This window comes from Belonocnema kinseyi, chromosome 10, assembly GCF_010883055.1.
Source record: "Belonocnema kinseyi isolate 2016_QV_RU_SX_M_011 chromosome 10, B_treatae_v1, whole genome shotgun sequence".
In the NCBI taxonomy this organism is placed as follows: Eukaryota; Metazoa; Arthropoda; class Insecta; order Hymenoptera; family Cynipidae; genus Belonocnema; species Belonocnema kinseyi.
The window spans coordinates 41,562,486-41,582,879 of record NC_046666.1 but is presented as its reverse complement, the minus strand read 5'-3'; the positions used below and the strand labels follow the sequence as shown (position 1 = coordinate 41,582,879).

Below are 20,394 nucleotides of genomic sequence, written 5' to 3'. Positions count from 1 at the left end.
GCACAAAAAGTGAGGTCGGTAACAGGGAACTGAGTGTGTCACATGCCCTTCATGGATTAAGTTTTCTTCACTTTCTATTATCTGTGTATCGTAGGGAATAAAACTCTCTTCAAAAATTTTACTTTTAATATACCCCTCCCTACCGGGTTTCCTTAAAATTTTAATTTATATAAGCTTAAACCTTGCGAATAAGATCTTATTTAATTACTTATTTGTAAGAGGGTTTTTTTTTTAAAACTTAATAAAAACATAAATATTGAAAATCGTCACTGAACGTTGAAAGGGGCATTAGCAGAACCCTTTCGTACCGACTGCTGATAATTAAGGTTTCTTCTTATTGGAGAGATTAAGCCTTGACCTTTTCGACGAAAGGTAAACACTTCCTGGAGAATCTACCGATGGATGGACGAGACCACGACACATTTTGAAGCAAAAGCAACTAATTTCTGCTCCAGTTTCGCTCAGTGATTCCTGAACTTTTACGTTGATGTTATCAACTGATTGTACATCTTTTTTAGGACTTAGTTTCACTTTCTCTGGAGGTTCTTTCGGTTTTGTCTCGACGGGCAAGTCTTGAGAGTCCTCTAGCTGAAAGAGATACACATTTTTATATTAAGATTTCAGGTTTATAATGTTATTATTGGAGCTCATTGAAGAAAAAAGGAAATTATAAGAAATTTTTTCTCTTTTTTTTTTGTTTCAAGGCACATGTGTTTGATAAATTTTGGATTGACATAAAGACCTCCGATTATCAATTCAAGTTATTTTTTTCTTAAAGGACATATGACACTTATCCGATTCCTACCTTATCGATATTTTTTTATAATTTATGTACTAATAAATTTATCACAACTACAAATAAACATTTAAAAATTGTTTTTTGTATTTCAAGATTTATTAGTACATAAACGTTTGTTAGCCCTTTTCGTTTATTTTCTTAAAATTTTCAGCTCAATATCAAATTTAGTGTGGAATTAGTATGATAAAAAATGTCGGTAAAGTAGGAATCGGATAATTGTCATTGAGATTTTAAATTGAAAATTTAGGAAATTATATAAAAGGCACTAAGGAACGTTTTGTATTGTCCTAAAACTCTGGAAATACAAGACAAATTTCAAAAAAAAAATTTAATAATATTATTTTGTGATCCAGAAATTTAGGAGCATCAAAACTTTCCTTAGTGCCGTTTACTTAATTAAATAAATATTTTAACTCGATCAAGAATTGATTTTTGCAAATTATTTTGAACTTGTTTGATTTAACCCCAGTTTGGTGCGGCCCCTGCTGTGTGGCGCCCCACAGTGGGGCAGAAAAAATTCCGTGAATAAATTGAATTTTAGAAGATAATTTTTCTATGATTTGAAAGTTTTTTTTTTAGGAAATTTAATAAAATACCACACAAGCTTGCGTGGCTTATTTTTGAAAAAAAAATTGTATTTAATAACAAAAATGAAAAAAAGTTTACTTTTGAAGTATAGAATTCTTCAACAAATAATTGAATTCACTCAAAAATACCTAGTCAATATGAAGAAACTATCCAAAAATATGTTCAATATCAAATTAATTTAAAAAAAATGTATTGACTTTGTTAGAAATAAATATAGAATTGATCCTATGTTACTTGACAATGCAGCCTGAGTATCATATTTGGTCATCCGATAAAAATGGGTAATTGTTTAAAGAACCTTAATTAACAAATGCACTACTAGACTATTTTTGTACGTACATACATGGCTTTTTTGACCCAATTAGCTGTAAATAACTAAGTTCTAACTTTTTAAGAAAATGTTAATCACAATAAACCATCGTTATTGTTAAAAATAATTGCTTAGGTCAATTTTCCTTATATTATGTATTTATAAATAAAAATTCTTTTTCTTTAACGAAATTAATAGCTCGTTATTGAGCAATAAATTTTGTTATTAATTTATAGTACTTCATAATTGTTTAATGAAATTTGTCTCATCTAATGAATTTGTGATCTAAAAATTACGTTTTTTTTTGCAATATAATAATAAAATGATCTGATTTAACGGAAAGTGTTTTATTAGAATCAGTTTGATTTTTATAAAATCTTCACATGTGAAATGCTTATTGCTTATTTAATAGCAATAACAATAGTGAATAATTTCCTTTTTATTTCGTGAAAACCCTGGTTTTTGTTGTTTTTTTGTTGTTGTTATAAATACTTAACATGATAAAAATTGGTATGGACAATTTTTGTTAACATCAAAAATTGTTTATTTTCATCGAAATGTACTTAAAACTTAGAAGCTAGTTATTTATAGCTGATTGCGTTGAAAAAAATCAAGTTTGTACTTGCAAAAGTAGACAAATAGTGCATTTGTTAATTAAGGTTGTTTAAAAAATTATCCATGTTTCTTGTATTACCAAATATAATACTTAGGTTTCATTTCTATCTAATGTATAATTGATTCCGTAGAAAAAGCTATTCCTTCATATCAGGTAATTATGTTTATTATAAATAATAATAATAATAAGCACCTAATATGGATCATATGTATAAGAGATGTTCATAAAATAACAAATGATTTATTAAATTTTATCATTTAAACGGAAAAAACTCTTTGTGCATAATTTTCTTAAAATTTAGTGGGAATCAAGAGACGAATCACTGCCAATCACCACGAAACATTTTTATGTCTTATTTGTTTATAATAATTTTATAAATTTTTCTAACATTTGTTGCTGCAATTGAAAATCTTTTCTGCATAGTTGCTTCATGTTCCGTATGTATGTTTGAAAGAGTCCTATTATATGAAAAAAATTGGTCGAAGTAGGTGCCGCACGCCTACAAATAGGGGTTTCGTAGCTTATTAATACGTTAATCGAGTCGTTCAAACCATTCTTTCCCTTCACTTCATACTTCGTTTCACCGTTTTCCCAACTTCTTCCTCCTCTTAGTTGCCATGCTTTCGATTCCTTCATTATTCCTCATTTCCTCTAAGTTTCGACCCCTCATTTCATTTACTTTCCCTCCCCTCGTGTCTCCTACTTCCCTTCTCTTCATCTTCCCGTACTTCTCTTTCCATCATTCCTCCTACTTACCTATCTCTCTTTTTTTATTACTTTCCCTACTTTCCCACCCTCATTTCTCTTTCCATCGCTTCCCCACTCATTCCCCTTCACTTTTCCTATTTCCGAAATGTCCCTTCCTCTCATTTTTCCTCACTTCTGCTACTTGCATACTTCGATTCCACATTCTATTATTTCCCCTCACTTCGCCTACTTTCCTTCTTATCTTCCCTTTCTACTCCGCCGATAATGTTGCCTACTTATCTAACCCTTGATTTTCCACACTCATCCTAATTTTCTTCCCTCATTTCTCGTTTACCCACTTCCCATTTACTTATTTCCCTTTACTTCCCTACTCATTCCCCCTCACTTTTATTACTTCCCAAATTTCTCTCTCCTCCTTTTCCCTAACGCCCCTCTCCTCATTTTGCTTCACTTTATTTCCTTGAAAAAAATACGACGAATGGTCGAACGGACATCCGACCGAAGCTATAAGGTTTTCTGTCCGAGGCTACGAAACCCTAAAAACGTTACCCATCAAAACACAATTTTGTTGTTATAATCAAACAAATAATTTTTTTTATTTTAATAGTCTGTAAATCAATTTGTTTACGTCCATTTTTCGACCAACTCCCCTAGGAATTTGTCTACACTTGCTTAATGGCTAAATGGGCACTAAATGTTTTTCTATACTCCGTTCCCCGAGGGAATAACCTACAGACGCGTATCTTTATGTATTTGGGCGGAGGTACTGTCGAAGGAGTTGCCTGAATGAAAGTGTCCAATATTAAAGCAGACAATCAATTTTTTATTACGTTCAGAGAACTTGCGAGACAAGTTTCTTTAAGAAATGCTGCCATAGGTGCGCAAAATGAACGTAAGTTGGTCCGCCTGTAGGTTATTCTGTCGGGAATAGAGTATAGTCTTCAAATTTGTACCTCAGGTTCTTCTAATCCAGAGTATCCACACCTTCGGCTTTTGATATTCACTGGTGAACTTTTGGCTCGACTGCTTTTCACATCAGCAAGTTGACTACTTTCAGTTTCGGAATCAAAACGTTGAATCAAGAAATTGCGATCACGTTTATCCGAAGTTTCTAGGAAATTTGTGACCTTTTTTCGATTTCCTATAGAGTTTTTAAAATCTGATGATACTTTATCATTCTCGACAACCTTTTCAAGGAATTTTAATTCCATTCTGTCTTCTGAACTTCCAACAGATTCGTGACGATACTCCGAGTTTTTAAAGAGCATTTTTATGGGGTCGGATTTTGAATTTTTTCTTGGTTTTTTCTTTCTCAGACTCATGGAAAATCGATGAACGTAGCTTCTCATTCGAGGTAGGAAATTTCGAGTTTGGGAGGGACTTTCGTAGGAAACACAGCTTATTATTTCGGAAGGAAGAGGTTTCGTCCCTGAAAGAGGCAATCTTGTGACGCTGGGGTGGATGTCCAGCTTGTAGGAAATTTCATCTGGTTCTTCGAATTCTGAAAGAGCCTGTGGAGAATTCAATCACTTTCATTTAAAATTCTTTGCTTGTGAAAGCTTTTATGTACAAAAAGGGTTTTAATTTAAAATGATCAGAAGAAGGGTCCCGGGGCCTAAGGGCGCTCGTACCAAAACTAAAATTTCACAGGAGACACAAATACTGTCATAACGTTAATGCGTTTGATTTTTTTACACAAAAAAGAAATATTTCTGAGCTATTTTTTAACTATATCAAAACATGAAAGGAAGATCCTGGAAGAGGCAGCAACCTCCGAGAAAATCCCTTGTCAATGGTGCGGCACATCCCCAAGAATTAATATTTACACACAAAAATCTGCATAACTTTTTTATTTTTATTCAAAAACAAAAAAAAAAGTATTTTTGAGGTATTTCTTATCTCTATTGATTTTGACGCATTTCTAAATTGACTTGGCCTTAATCTTCTAAAGAAATATGAGTTAGTTCAAAAAAATGATTTTAAACCAATGAATAACACATTTCCGAAATTTGGCACTTAGGACCTGGGACCTTTATATACAGGGTGTCCAAAAAGTCCCGGGACAGCCAAATAAATCCTTAGGACCATGACCTTCATGGTTATTACAAGGTCACCGTTGTTTTTTTTAATGGAATGGCCCATTTTTGACATTGGCAATCGAAAGAGCGGAAAATTCTACGTTAAAAAGTTTAGTCAGGTTATAGGAAAGTGTGACCTTGATGGTTGTATCAAGGTCATTCAAACTTTAATATTGTCTGAACATTTTTCGCAAGCTAGCTTGTGAAAATCATTCTCTTACCCTACTTACTTACTTAAACAATGTAGATTGAATAGTGACCATAGAGTGATCTTGGCCAGGTTCATCAAGGTCATATCAAGGTCGCTTTTTGTTTTTTGATTGAAACGACTCTGTTTGACATCGGAAATCGAAAGAAGGCAACATTTTACATTGAGAAGTGTAGTCATGCCATAGGTTAAGGTTTGAACTTGATGGTGATGTTCTAGGTCACTCGATGGCCACTCTTTTATGTATATTGTCTAATTAAGTATATAGGATAATTGGATGATTTTCACAAGCTAGCTTGCAAAAAAAATGTTCAGATCATATCGAAGTTTCAATGACCTTGATACGTCTATCAAGGTCACATCTTACCTGTGACCTGACTACACTTTTTAATGTAAAATTTTACGCTCTTTCGATTGCCCATCTCAGCAATGGGCCATTCTATTTAAAAATAAATAAAGTTGACCTTGAAATAAGCATGTAGGCAATGGTCAAGGTCAAAACTAAGGTCACGACTGCATTCCTCGTTAAAAGTTACCTCAAGAATTACCTCAACCTTCTCCAAAAAAATTGTACCAAACGATTTATTTGGTTGTCTCGAGACTTTTTTGGACACGCTTTATAATTATCTACGGTTTATTAATTCATTTTTGAAAACTTAGTTTCAAGTTCCTAATTTTAGGTGCACAAAATTTAAAAGATTAGTTCACATTCACATTTTTTAGGAAAAAAATCGCAAATTTAAAAATTCAATTTCGAATCTACAGAACTGAAATAATGTTTTAAATTTGTGCCTTAAAAATTAAACAAACGAGTGATTCAATTAGCAGAGGATGTGGTAACTGAAAAATGAGCCATTTTTACTTAGAAACCAGCTGTTTTAATAGATGCATTCCGTCAATATTAATGATTAAATCAGAACTTAAAATTTATGATTTCTACTCAAAAGAAGTGACTAACTCGTCTGCTATAAAAAAAAATACTAAAATTCTTCGTAAGATTCCTACATTTTAATAAATAATTAAAATTTATCACAATTGACTATTTTTTTGTTAAAAATTTTTATTTTTACTTATAAAGTATATTACGTAGTTGAAGATTTTATTATGAAGTTGAAACTTTTTTCTTTATTTGAAAATTAATTGTGTTGATTGAAATTTGAACGATTACAATTTTGGTAAAAAATTGATCTTTTCTTGTTGAAAAAAATGCATACTGTTGAAAATTAATCTTTTTAGTTAAAAATTTTATTATTTGGTTGTCAAATGTAATTGAGGTATTACATTATGTGTTCAGAATGTATCTTTTTTTATTGCAAGTTTTACTACTTTGTTGAAAGTTGAGCTACTCCGTTACAAATTGATCGTTTTTGTCAGAAATTCAACTATTTGGTTTAAAGTTCATATATTTTGTTTGAAATTCATTATTATTGGTTGAAAATTAATTTCTTGGGCTGAAGAATAATTTTTTGTGTAGAAAATTCCAATACTTCTTTGAAAGTTGAACTGTTTTGTTAAAAAAAAATTAATTTTTTGACTCAAGTTTCACAATTTCAGTTGAAATTTGAGCCTTTTAACCAAAAATGGCTCGTTTTTAGTTGAAAATTAAAATAATCCGTTGAAAAGGGTCATTCAAAAAATGCGGGATATGTTTAGGCGGGGGGGGGGGGGGGGGGGGGGGGGGGGGGGGGGGGGGGGGGTCTGCCAAAGTATCATTCTTCATGTTAAGATCAACGGGAAAAGTATCACGCAGGTGGGAGAGAGGGTCAGAAGTTCCTGAAAAAATTCCATTTATCACGCATTTTTTGAATAGCCCCAAAATAGTTTTTTCGTTGTTTAAAAATTAATCTCTTGTTTAATTAAAAATTAATTTTTTCTGGTGAATTTTTATTTCAATTGTGATTTTAACTTTTTGCTTTAAAATTTTTGTATTGTGTTATAAATTTTCCTTTTTGGTAAAAAATTAATCTTGTTCGGTGAAGATTCATATTTTTTGGATGATAGTTCAACTACTTTGTCTCAAATTCATTTTTTTTTTTTGTAGCAAATTCATAATTTTAGCTCATAATTAAACTATTTTGTAAAAAATTCGTTTTACTTGTTGAAAATAAGTTTGATGTAAAACTTTAACCATATAAAATGGCAGTAATTAAAGACTAAATCAGTCGCCAAATCCGCATTTTTTTATTTAGTCAAAATTGACTGCGAATCAGTCACTTTTGACTGTTTCAAATTTAGAGTGTAGCGTACGCATAATATTGCTGCGGCAGTTTTGTGATGTGTGGGGCAACGTAGGTTTGCTCAGTGAAGCTTGAAAAACAAGCAGGAGGGCCACACTCTCCGTGACTTTTACTCTATTCCCCGAAAGATAATCTACAGGCGGACCAACTTACGTCCACTTTGCGCAGCTATTGTAGGCCTGTCTGCTGTGAGCGATACTTTCTCAAAGAAACTTGCCCTGCATGCTCCCTGAACATCATAAAAAATGGAGTGCCTGCTTCAATATTGAATATTTTCATCCAGGAAACTCATTCTTTGAGAGTATCTTCGCCCAAATACGTAAAGATGCGCGTCTACAGATTATTCTTTTGGGTAATAGAGTATATACTCTATTGCCCGAGAGAATAGCCTACCAACAGACAATCTTACTTCCACTTTGCGCAGTTATGGTAGGCCTGTATGCTGTGAGCGATACTTTCTGAAAAAAAACTTGCCCCGCACGCTCCCTGAATGTCATAAAAAATTGAGTGTCTGCTTCAATATTGAATATTTTCATTCAGGCAACTAATTCTTTGGCAGTATCTTCGCCCAAATACGTAAAGATGCGCGTCTGATGTTTATTGTCTCGGTGAATAGAGTATATACTCTATTCCCCGGGAGAATAGCCTACAGACGGACAATGTAATACGTTCAATATTGAACATTTTCATTCATGCAACTCCTTTTTTGACAGTATCTCCGCAAAAATACGTAAAGATGCGGTTAAAAGATGTAGGTTATCTCTCTGGGAATAGAGTATCATTGCATCAGATTACTTCATCCGTGTAAATTCAACAGAAATGATTCACGCGTTCCTGTCTGTTTATGTTCGGAGTGTCTGGATTTATGTCCGAGACCTATGCGAGCAATGTCAGAAGCCGGTCATAATTCCAACTTCCAGTTTAATTATATAATAGTCTACCTCGCTTTTACGGTCTTGTTCATTTTCAACTTTGAATTTCGAATAATTTCGACTGGTACTTTCGGATATCGTGAAAGGAAATCGATCCTGGTTTTCTTTTTTCATTGAATCTAAAAGACAAGTCAATTTTGACATCGAAGAAGAACTTTTAGAAGGCAAGTTTGGATGATCAATCGACATGGAAAGAATTGCTGTACTTTCAGATTTGGCGAGTTTCATTGAATTGAAGGAGGTACTACTCTCTATTAAATTCAAATAATTTCTTTCTCTCGTATCTTTTCCTGATTCAGGAATAAAATATTTGGTTCTCAAATCTACAATTTTTGGTTTTTGACAGTGAGGCTTAGTTAATTCACGAGTGTGTTTTTCGTCAATTTCTCTGCCATGAAATCTTTGTTCTTGTTGATTCGAATCTCTCATGCAGGATTCAAGCATCCTGTTGTTGATGAGAGAATCGTCAGAAATTCCATCTTTGTCACTCTGATTTTGAAAATTTGATTGCTGATATTCTCGGTTTTCGGATTCTTCTGCTGCAGGCTTTAGCACTTAAAATAAATAATATTATCAGGAAATTTTTTATTAATTATAATTAATTTAAATATAATCATGTTTATACAAATCAGGGAAAGCCAGGGAATGTTAGGGAAAAACCTGACAGAGTCATGGAATTTTGCATCAACTAAAGTTAAATTGATTTTGATTATTTTGTTGCAAATTCAACAATTTCATTAAAAAGTCAATCTTTTTGGTCAAAAATGCACTGTTTTTTTGTTGATGAAAATTCCTCTTTTTGTGTTAACAATTCATTTATTTTATATCGTTAATTTTCTTTTTGGTTGAATTCAACTGCCCTTGGGTAGAAAATTGTACTACTTTGTTAAAAATTAATTTTTTTAGTTGGTGACTCATTATTTCTGTAGAAAACAATTTGTTTGTTTTTTTAACTATTTTTTAATTATTCCATGTTTGGTTGTAAATTAGTTGACTAATCCAACATTAGTCGTTAGTATAAAATTAATCTACTAGATTTAAAGTTGATCTTTTTGGTTAAAAAATCTTTTTTTTTTTGTTGAAAAGTATTGGGGTTGAATTTTTTTTATTATTAAAAATAAATTAAACTGTTGGAAAATTAAAGTACTTGGTTAAAAATTGCCATTTTTGTTGCGAATTCAACTTTTTTGGTTGAAAATTCACCCACTTAATTGAAAGTAAAAATACTTTTTTAAAAATTAATTTTTTTGTTTGATGATTTATTTTAGTTCAGAAACATTTTATTTGTCAAAAAGTATTTATTTGATTAAAAATTATTTTATTTTAAAATTTTTGTTATGTCAATTCTTTAATTTTTCTAAATTGAACTTTTCCTTGTTTGCTTCATAATTTATCATCTTTAGTTGAAAATCAAACTATTTGCTTGAAAATTCCTGTAGTTTGTTGAAAATGTGACTATTGCGCTAAAAATTTCTTTAAAATTTCATATACTTGGTTAAAAATTCATGTATTTTGTACCAAATTAATCTTTTCTTTGGTCAAGAATGATTCTTCTTGGTTAAAAATTAAACTGTTTTAGTTGTAAATTAATTTTGTTGGTGCTTAAAAATCAGTTTTTCATATTGAAAATTTATTTTTTTAATGGAGAGTTTAACTGTTCCCTTTTCTGTTGAAAATGTATCTTTTTTGATAGAACTTAATTCTTTTTCTTTAAAAACTAATCTGTTTTATTGAAAATTTAACACTTTCATTGAATTTTTGTTATATTTGGTTGAAAATTAATTCTTTTATTGACAATTTATCTTTGATAGAAAAGTAATCTCATTAGTTGAACATTTGTTCCGTTAATTGAAAATATCTTTTTTAAAATAACTATTCTATTTTTATGTTAAATATTCCACTTTTTGTTTCAATTTTTTTAAACAAACATTTTTTCTATAAACATTAATTAAACTCCAGAAAGTATGGTTTGTTTTATACTTGAAAGGAAGATTTAGAACGGTCAGGAAGTAGTCAGGAAATTTCGGAATCGGAATTTTGTAGTAAACCTATATTACTTTGAAAACTTTAACCATAATGAGAATATTACCGAGAATATAACCGGTGCATAGACTCTTTGAAGATTTATGAGAAAGATCATACAAAGTTTTAATATTTTACCGTACAATTTTGTCTATGTTTAATTATTTATTTATCAATATACAGAGAAGTCTCGCCTATTTCAAGGGCTGCGAAGCGTTGAAATTCGAGACTTTCAAGACCCCCTCTTCTGACGCGAGTCGTCAGGTTATTTTTGTCAAGCGACGTTTATTGACTGTCCCGGTCTTGCATTGATGCGCGCGTTATAAGCAACTTTTTCATCTGTTCATATACCGAAAAGCGTGGGTCTATTTGAAATAAATACTATCAATAATAATACAGATAAATATTTAAAACAAATGTTTACTTTTAAAAAATTATTAAAATTGAATTTAAGAGATAGATTATCTGTTTAAATAATTTATTAACAATGTAATATTGCAAGTTTATACTTTGTAATTTTAAATAGATCCGCGCTTTTTCGTTAATGCGCAGTTTTGAAAAAATTGCGCTTCGTTATCATCACTGCATGCATTTCAGTGTTTTAAAAGTGTTTTCGCTGACGTGCGAGATGACAAATATAGCATTCACTTAAAATCGTACAATTTTCCAACTAAAAATCAATATAACAGAATCAAAAGACGACTCAGATATTTCGCGGAATAGTGAGTATTGTAGCATGATGTTACGGTCAAGCTAGGATATGTGGAAAGGTCAGGAAGGACTGCGCATGGGATTGCGTACGCGTTTTTTAAGAAAATATTCTGAACGTAAAGATAAGTTATAAAGGTCTGAATAGAAATATTTTTCAAGTCACGAAATACAATCAACTATACGAAATTTGAGATTAAAGTACCCGATCCGATACACTAACCTGAAATTTTGGATATTTTATTTTAATATGATACTGAAAGTTCGTCAATTAACAAAAGAATGGAACTTGACTGAGAAAATACATTACACACTTGAAAAATATTAATATTCGTATATTTATGACTTACTTTTACGTTTAGAGTATTTTTTCAAAAATGTTTCGATTCCCATTACGTCATGCTAAATACTCAATTCAAATCAACGAGGGTTTCCCGCTCTTCGGTCCTCTTTTAAATTTGTCAGACACTGACCCATGCCTGACCGTACATGCCGTACAGGAAAAGTGGTGTGAGGTGACGGAACTGCGTAATTTCAAATAGCCGAGTTTGGGGGACTTAAAATAGATGCGACTTGAAATATGCGAGACTTCTCTGTATTTATACAAGTGAATAACTCATAATTAACTGCGCTGGGAGTACTGTTTAAATATCTCCCCTTTAAATGGTTCCTAGAATTTGAGTCTTCAGTATTTTGGCGTTGCGGGCACCACGGGACCAAGAGATAGGCGATACTCAGTCATGCGTGTCAAAGAAAAGCGTAGTGACAAAGCGGTCAGTAATCTCAGCGCGTTGACTTTGTTAGTTGTTAGTATCCGTCTTAATCCAACATAAATGGTTCACACGCCCCTGAATGTTTCCGTTCGGAACAAGTGAAGGTTATGTTCGATTTAAGTAAAGGTCATTTAGGACCATACCCGAAATCGAACTTTGATGGTATTCCTAGTTTATATAAACGTAAACGATAACAATACAATGGAACCTGGATTTAAGTACGGTTTTGGGCATGTCTTGAAGTGGCCTTGATCGTAAATTTACGGAATGCAAACGTAAACATTCAGGGCCGTGTGAATAATTTGTGTCTGCCGGTCCCGCGGCCCTTGCATCACCAAATTCAGAGGACTGAAATTCTAGGAACGTCGTTAACCCAGGTTTAATTAATCGAGGTTTCAGTGTATTTTTGAAAATAATAAAATCTTTTAAATTCTCCTAAATTCTATCACATTATCACTTATATAACCCGAACTCAAATTCTACAAAATGTAAGAACTCTAAGTGATCCTCTATCAATGTAATTTACCTGGTTGTATTTGAATCACCTTTTCTTTCATATCCGGAAATAATCGATCCAAATTTCCGCGAGGGGAATTCTCTTCGAGCTTCTTACAATCTCCAAGTAAATTATCTTTCATGTACCTTGGTAAAATAAATGCATTTGGATTATCCGATTTTATTGGAATCGAAGATTCTGAATCTTCCAATGGAGATGTGAACAAAAATTGCTCGGATGTTTTTAAAACAGTAATGGGATCAAGTTTAAATGGTGTCTCAGTGATAGAAGACATTTCCATTTCAAAATCATTTTTTTCTGGATGACTTTCAGTAGATGAAGCTTGACTAGAAAATTCGTCACTCAAAATCTCTTCTTTATTCTCTCCATCGTCTGATTTTCCATGGATTCTAGATAGATTGCATTCGTCAATTGGAAGGTGATTTTCACACGATAAGTTCTCGATTGAAAATATTTCTGCCTGGTCCACAACTTTCGATCCTCGCTGTCCAAAATCTGCTGAAGTAATATTTTAATTATTTAAAAAATAAATGATTTTTTAAATGTTTTCAACGAGTACTATCAATCCAATATATAAAAAATATTGTTTTTTCAATACTTGAAGTTGTTTTATATCTTACATTTACAAACTTAAATCTACCAATAAGGTTCCCGGTTCCGATTTCGGTTACGATTGGAGCCGTCGACCAATTAGCATGCAGAACGATCCGCGCTGATTGGTCCACGGTTGCAATCGTGACCGTAATTGGAACCGGAATCTTTTTTTCGTTAAAAAATCATCTTTTATGGTTGAATTCAACTGGTTTTCAAATCGTGTTTTTTTTTAACAAAATTTTTTTAAACTGAGAATTGGTTGAGGATTAAACTGTTTCTGTTAAAATTTTGTTTTTTCCGTCTTTTTGCCTTGAAAATTCAATTTTTTAAAAATTTCAAATCTCTTTTTTTTAATTCGACCTTATGGTTGAAAACGTACTTTTTGTTGAAATTTCTTCGAAGAAATTCGTTTGAGCTTGAAGATTTAACTATTTAAATTATCTCATAAATTATTGAAAATATTATGCATGGGTTTTGTTAATGCTTTTCGGTGGAAATTAACATTTTTAAACAAAAATCATTACGTAGATTCCCAACTTGCAACAATTTTAGGTTATGTTAGCAATTACACCGTCTATGAAAATTGATATTTTTAATAAAACATTGTAGTTCAAAGATTGCACATTTCTTAACAATTTACCTTTTCCGGGTTTGCTCGCGTGTTTTCTACGGCAGATTGATATTTTAAAACAAAAATCTTTAAATCTTAAAGATTAATCATTTATGAAGTATTGTAGGTTAAGTTATACGCCAAAAATTGGTAATTTAAAATAAAAAACATTATAGTCCAAAAAAGATTTTCTTTTTTTGAACATTTTTAAATCGTATTAACATTTTTCACGGAAAATCGGTTATTTTATTTTACGATTCTGAACAGCACGTTGTTATTTATAAACAAAAATCATAAGATTTAAGCCCTATAATTTTTTGTTTACAATCACGAAATTTACATATTTAAACAATTTCGGATTTTATTAGTGTTTTTCGGCTGAAATTTACATTTATTTACATATGATTTTTTTTTAAATTTTAGGTTACGTGGGCATTCAACCTCAAAATTCATATTTTAATTCACACAAAAATCATTATAATTTTAAAAAGATTGAGAATATTGGAAAATTGTCTATTTTGTTAATGCTTTTTGTCAGAACTTGGTATTGATAATTTAAAAAATCAGATTTCGCAGAAGATTATGCTACTTCAATCAATTTTAGGTTATGTTAGTGTTTTAAATTGGAAATTGATATTTTTAGTACAAAAGTTCGTAGATTTTAAAGATGTTTAAATTTCGTGTACAATTGTAGGTTAAGCTCGCTGTTTTCACCTCAAATATTGCTATTGATTTCAAAGAAGGCTTACTGTTTTAAAAAGAATTATAGTCAAGTCAACGGTTTTATAACGGAAATCGGTTATTTTAAATAAAAGTAATTAAATTTTGACCAAGATCTAAAGCTTGGAATAATTTTTTGTTATAATGTTATGTTAGAGTTTTTCGTTGAAAAGTGGTATTTTCAATACGAAAAAATATGTTTTTCAGAGAAAATCGTTCAGAGGTATTCAACTCATAATTTTTATACAATTTTTGATTTTATTAAAAAATTATGAAAGGCTTATAATCATTTTCCCATGATACTTTTTCATTAGGGTTCATTTGACTGCAGAAATTAAAATTATATTTTATTTTTATATATTTATTATCTTATTTATTTTTTTATTACTACAAAATAAAATAATATTTTCATTCAAAAATTGCGTCAAACAAAAGAAAAGTTGTTTGTTTTCAATTATATAAATTACTTTGTGGATTCTGAATTGATTCTGAACTCGAATTTTCTTTTTTCAAGACGTACGAGCAATCCTCTTTTGTGGTTCTAAGATCCGAAGATGCGAATTCAAAGGATCGCACACTTCTTTTATCTCTTGAACTTTTAACTTCTGAATATTCTGTCCTCGAAGTTAAAATATTCGTAAGAATTTCCAATTTTTCCTGATTTTTGTATGATGCTTTTAGTTGATGTTTTCCAAAACGTGAACTTTCGGGGAAGCGTTTCTCTAACAAAAAATCCATCCTTGTTTTTTCAATTTTCTTTGCTGTGGAAATTGAAGATTCTTTTCCGGTCGAAGAAATCGATTTCTGGATATTCAATTCAGAATTTTTATATGACTGCTTAGATTCTGTGATAAATCTGTCAGGGATTCTGGTAGAGGTTTTTTGAAAAGCTGGTGATGGAGAGTTTGAAGAAAGTAGAGTTTTGGAATAAGTGGATCTTGCGCTTCTTTGAAATTGTCTATTTCCTGTACTATTTTCTGTAAAAAACATGTATTGGGCAAAGGTTTTTATTTAATTATAAACGGTTTACAAAGTTTTCATTAAGGAAATAGATTTTTTGTAATTTATCAGACCCGAATGTTCAGAACGAGAATTTCCAGAATCCTCAAATGCATTTTCTCGTTTTAAGGAAACATCAGAAAGAGCTGTAACCAAAGCTCTCATATTCAGGGATTGTTGATTTTCTTTTTCTTTACTGCTTATAGAAGGAGATAAATCGTGGGATCTAAATAATTAAAGATTTAACAGATTTCGAATGGTTTTTTTTTAAGTTTTTAAAAATAATATGTATTATCAGTTTGTTTTCAAAGTTATATGAATATAATTTTTTTAAGATTCTTGAGAAAATTCAAAGATTTTGAAAGATGTCAGATGTGTCGAGAAAGAATCTACAAAATTTTTAAGAAAATTTTTTTATTTTAGAGGATTTTACAAAATTATTATGAAAAGTTCGAGCCAGGTTTTGTTTTCAAAATGTTTTAAAATCTTTTGTATTATTTCTAAATATTTTCAAATTTAAAAAAATTAATTTAAAAAATAAAAAAGTCATTACAAAATTTCCGGGAATCTTAAGGAACTTTATTTCTTCTTTTGAAACATTTCAAAATTCTTAAAATAAAAATCTTAAATCAAATATATTTTCAAAGTAATTCTAATTTTTCCCAAAATTAAAAAAAATTGCATAAACTTTTAAACTTCCCAAATAGCTTTTCAAACATTGGAATTTTTCCTAAAGTTTCGAGAATAATGCAAAATTAAAGAAGTTACCTTAAATCTTTCAGGTTCTTTTTTGAAAATTTTGAAATGCTTTAAAACATGTTTAAATATTTTCTAAGCATATATATTTCAAAATAAATATAACAAATATACAAAGTAAATATTTTGTAAAGTTTTAAATTTTATCAAAATATTCGCCTTAAATTAGTTTTTCGAAACAAAAAAAAAACAGTTTAAATTTTCTTAGGAATTTGAAGAAAATGTTATCATTTTCTTGAAAACTTCCAGAATTTTTGAAAAGCTTTTAATTTTTTGCTGCAAAATCTTCATAATTCTACATTTTGTTAAATTTTTTTTAATCTATTCAAACTATTCAAAAGCTTCTTTTTTTACAAATTTTCAAAAATTTGTTTTAGAAAATTTTAAACGTATACATTTTTGATTAATTTTGCATCTTTTTGAAACTTCTAAATATCTCTCAAACTTACTCAAATCTTTTTTAAAATGTTCTAATTTTGGAAATTTGACATTTTTGCTTGAAAATCTTCTATATTCTTATTCGAAATTTCAAGAAATCATTTGAACTGCTTTGAAATATTTATCAATTAAAATTTATTCTTGAAACTAAAAAAATGTAATTCTCTTAAAACCTTTCAAAATTCGTAAAATATTAATCTTAAATAAAATATCCTTTGAAAATAATTCGAGTTTTTTCTCAAATTTAAAGAAAAATCATAAATTTCTAAACATTTAAACTAAAGCTTTTCAAATATTCGAATTTTAGAAAATTTGTTTCAAGTCTTGAAACATTCGGAAAATATTTTCAAAATCTCTGAAAGTCTACATTTTTAAAAATTGTTTAACATCCTTTAAAAACGTTTAAACCTTCTAAATATCTGTTTTAATGATTTAAATTTTTCCTAAAATTGAGAAAAATTCTGCAAAATAGAAAAATTTTCAAATTTAAATTTGTCAAAAATTTGCAAATAGAATCTGGAAGATTTTAAATCTTTCAGATTTTTTTTGCAAATTTTGGGAAATCTTTTTAAATCTTTTTAAATCTTTTTAAATCTTTTTAAATATACATTTAGAACTAGATTTTAAAAAATCTGCGAAATTAGTAACGTTGCCTTAAAACCTTCCAAATTCTCTTTGGTAAATTTCGAAAATATTTTGAAATATTTTGAAATATTCACTATAAATTCAATTTTCGTATTTAAAATAATTTAAAATTTACCTAGGAATTTGAAAAAAATTTCATTCCGTTGAAACCTTAAAAAAATGTTTAAAAAATTAAAAAATTTTTATCCAAATCTTAAAAAAATCTAAATTTTGTTAAAAATTGTTTAAATCTGTTCAAAGCTACAATTCTTTTTAAAACTTTTTGAAACTTCTAAATCTTTTCACTCATTTTTTTAATATTTTAAGTTTTTCTCAAATTTAAAAATAAATGTTGCCCAATGAAAAGATGCCTTAAACTCTTCCAGAAAAATTTGTGGCAATTTTGGAAATCTTTTTAAATATTCTCTGAAAATTAATTTTTCAAAGTAAAAGACACTTTAAATTTGCTCCGGAATTTTAAGAAAACTGCATTGATTCTTTTGGGACCTTTCAAAAATTTTAAAACGTATCTAAATTTTAGTTTGAAAACTTAAAAACTCTACAATTTGTTTAATATTTCTTGAAACCCTTAAAAAAACTTGTAAACCTTCTAAAAACCTTATAGAATTATTCGAATTTTCCCTATCAAAAAAAATCTGCGAAATGAAAAACGCATTCCTTATAATTTTCCAGATACTTTTTTGTACATTTTAAAATCTTCCTAAATATTTACACTGAATTAATTTTTTTAAATAAAAATAATTTCAAAATTTGCCTAGGAATTTAAAGAATTTTTTTAATTTTCTTCACACCTTTGAAAAATTTTAAAAAGCTTTTAAATTTTCTATCGTAATCTTCAAAAATCTACATTTTGTTTACAAATTTTAAAAATCTGTTCACATTTTAAATTATTTCTAAATCTTTTCGAAGCTTCTAAATGTTTTAAACAACTTCTTAACTGATTTGAGTTTTTACTCAAAGTAAAAAAACATTGCCTAATTAAAAAACTGCCTTAAAACCTTCCAGATTCTTGTTTGTAAATTTTGGAGAATCTTCTTAAATATTCTCTCAAAATTAATGTTTCAAAGTAAAAAATCATCAATTTTTTTGTAGGAGTATTAAAAAATTGTTTTATTCTCTTGAAACTTTTCAAAATTCTTAAAAAAGCTTTTCTGAAAGTCCTTAAAAATCTACTTTGAAATTTCTTAAATCCTTACAAATTGTAAATTATTTTTAAATCATTTTAAAATTGCTAAATATCTCTTAAAACTTACATGAATTTTTCTAAAATTTTCTAATTTTGGAAACATGAAAAATTTAGCTTTAAAATCTTCTATATTGTTCTTCGAAATTTCAAGAAGTCATTTGAAATGTTTAAAAATCTTTGTCAATTTTTAATTAAAATTTATCTTTAAAGCTAAAAAGTCATTTAAAGTTTTCCCAGGAAACTTAAGATTTTTTTATTCTTCCGAAACCTTTAAAAATTCTTTCTTGTTTCCGAATTCTTCCATAACTTCTAATCAACATATTTTGAACTTTTCAAAACTTAAAATGATTAGTATAAAATAAAACCTAAATCATTGAAAATTTTATTTTTGTCATCTCTTTAAAAGAGTCAAAAAGTTGACAAATTATAGTGTGTTATCAAAATTGATGGTGCAGATAATTCGCAATGTTAATTAATTAATAAACAAACTGAAAACATCCACTAGAAGTTATATATTCATACACTATGGCAACCAATCAGTCTTCACACAACATAACGTCCGCGAGATTTTGTGACTACAAGTTTGAAAGAAATAAAAATCAAAACAAAAATTTATATTTTTACCTTATTGCCAAAGCAGGAACTCTCATTTTGTTATTTCCTAAATTTGAATTTTCCTTTCTGAATTTAATTTCCGATCTTCCACTGCTGAAGGCAGATTTTGTTAAGTAAGGAGAGTTTTCGTTTGAAGTTTTGTTACTCCTTGAATAAATGAAAGAATTTATTCTATTAGCACGACGATCAATTGTAATTGGTTCACTCCTAGCAGATGTTGGATTGGAAGTAAAGCTTTTATTGTATTCGGAATAAAATTTCCTTGGTGATCTGAAGGTAGATACTGGATTTCTTGCGAAATTTTGTTTTTCCATTCTTCGATTTTTTGAAATTTCTTCAAAATCACTGACATAGTTTGTATCATTTTCACTTATTCGAGCAGAATTTTCCGCGGAATTCAAAAACGCTTCCTTGTTTGAAAGAAAATTCCTTTCTCTGAATTTTGTAGAACTGGAATTTGAATTAATTGATGATTGAGGATTGGCTTGTATGAGAACTTTTGACTGAATTTTGGTTAATTCATCTCTAGCTTTCAAACGAACTTCCATCAGGTTTTGAAGGATCTTGTCATTTCCGGAATCAGATTCACTTTCTGAACTCAAATTACGAAGCAAAACACTGGCTGGTCGATATCCTCCCACTTTTTTCACAATTTTTGTATTGTTGGATAGGATTGGAAAAGTGCCGGAAAAATTTAGTGGCGATGATGGGGAAAGTGGCGACGTCATGACATCATTTTGAGGCTATTCGAATTAAAACATGGAGCTCTTATCAAAATTAAATAGTAAAATTATTCAAATTAGGTGCCGCGCCTCTAGAAAAAAGGGTTTCGTAGCATATTAAGATGCTAACTCAGTTGCTCATATCTCCCTCTCCTATAATTCTCCCTTCCTTTTTCTACGTTCCCTCCCCTTCTATAATTCATCCTCCTTTCTCCTACTTTTCCTTTCCTTTCATGATGCCCCTTCTCTCACTCCCCATACTATCCTTTCCCGTGTTTCCCTACTTATTCCTCCTTCACTTTCCCTATCACAACTTTGCTCGTCACCTCTCAAGTCCCGTCCCTCCTTAATCCTACCACCTCTACTTCCATATTCCTTGTTTCCCTTACTTTCTCTTCATTACGCTCCCTATAGAGAGTATAGTCTTCAATTCCCTACTATCTCACCACTCACTTCACCTTAATGCTTCTACAAAACTCCATTTACCTACCATCTTACTCCTTACTTAACTTTCTCTACTCTCCTTTCGTCTACCTGTCTACCCTTTCAAAATTCCCTTCCTCTCACTTTCCCTACTTCTCTTTTCTTAAGGCCCCTTTCCTTACTTCCCTCA

General features: G+C 29.9%; 1 protein-coding gene across 1 annotated transcript in view; it reads right to left on the bottom strand.

The window, feature by feature from the left end:
* LOC117181089 overlaps nucleotides 1–20,394 on the bottom strand; it is a 39,601-nt gene that overhangs the window by 13,584 nt on the left and 5,623 nt on the right. The window contains exons 5-11 of the mRNA XM_033373657.1: nucleotides 19,069–19,802; nucleotides 15,494–15,645; nucleotides 14,888–15,397; nucleotides 12,506–12,994; nucleotides 8,486–9,030; nucleotides 3,975–4,532; nucleotides 359–588 (exon numbers count right to left, since the gene is read on the bottom strand). Of these exons, the coding sequence (XP_033229548.1) occupies nucleotides 359–588; nucleotides 3,975–4,532; nucleotides 8,486–9,030; nucleotides 12,506–12,994; nucleotides 14,888–15,397; nucleotides 15,494–15,645; nucleotides 19,069–19,802 (3,218 nt within the window). The remainder of the gene's footprint in view (nucleotides 1–358; nucleotides 589–3,974; nucleotides 4,533–8,485; nucleotides 9,031–12,505; nucleotides 12,995–14,887; nucleotides 15,398–15,493; nucleotides 15,646–19,068; nucleotides 19,803–20,394) is intronic.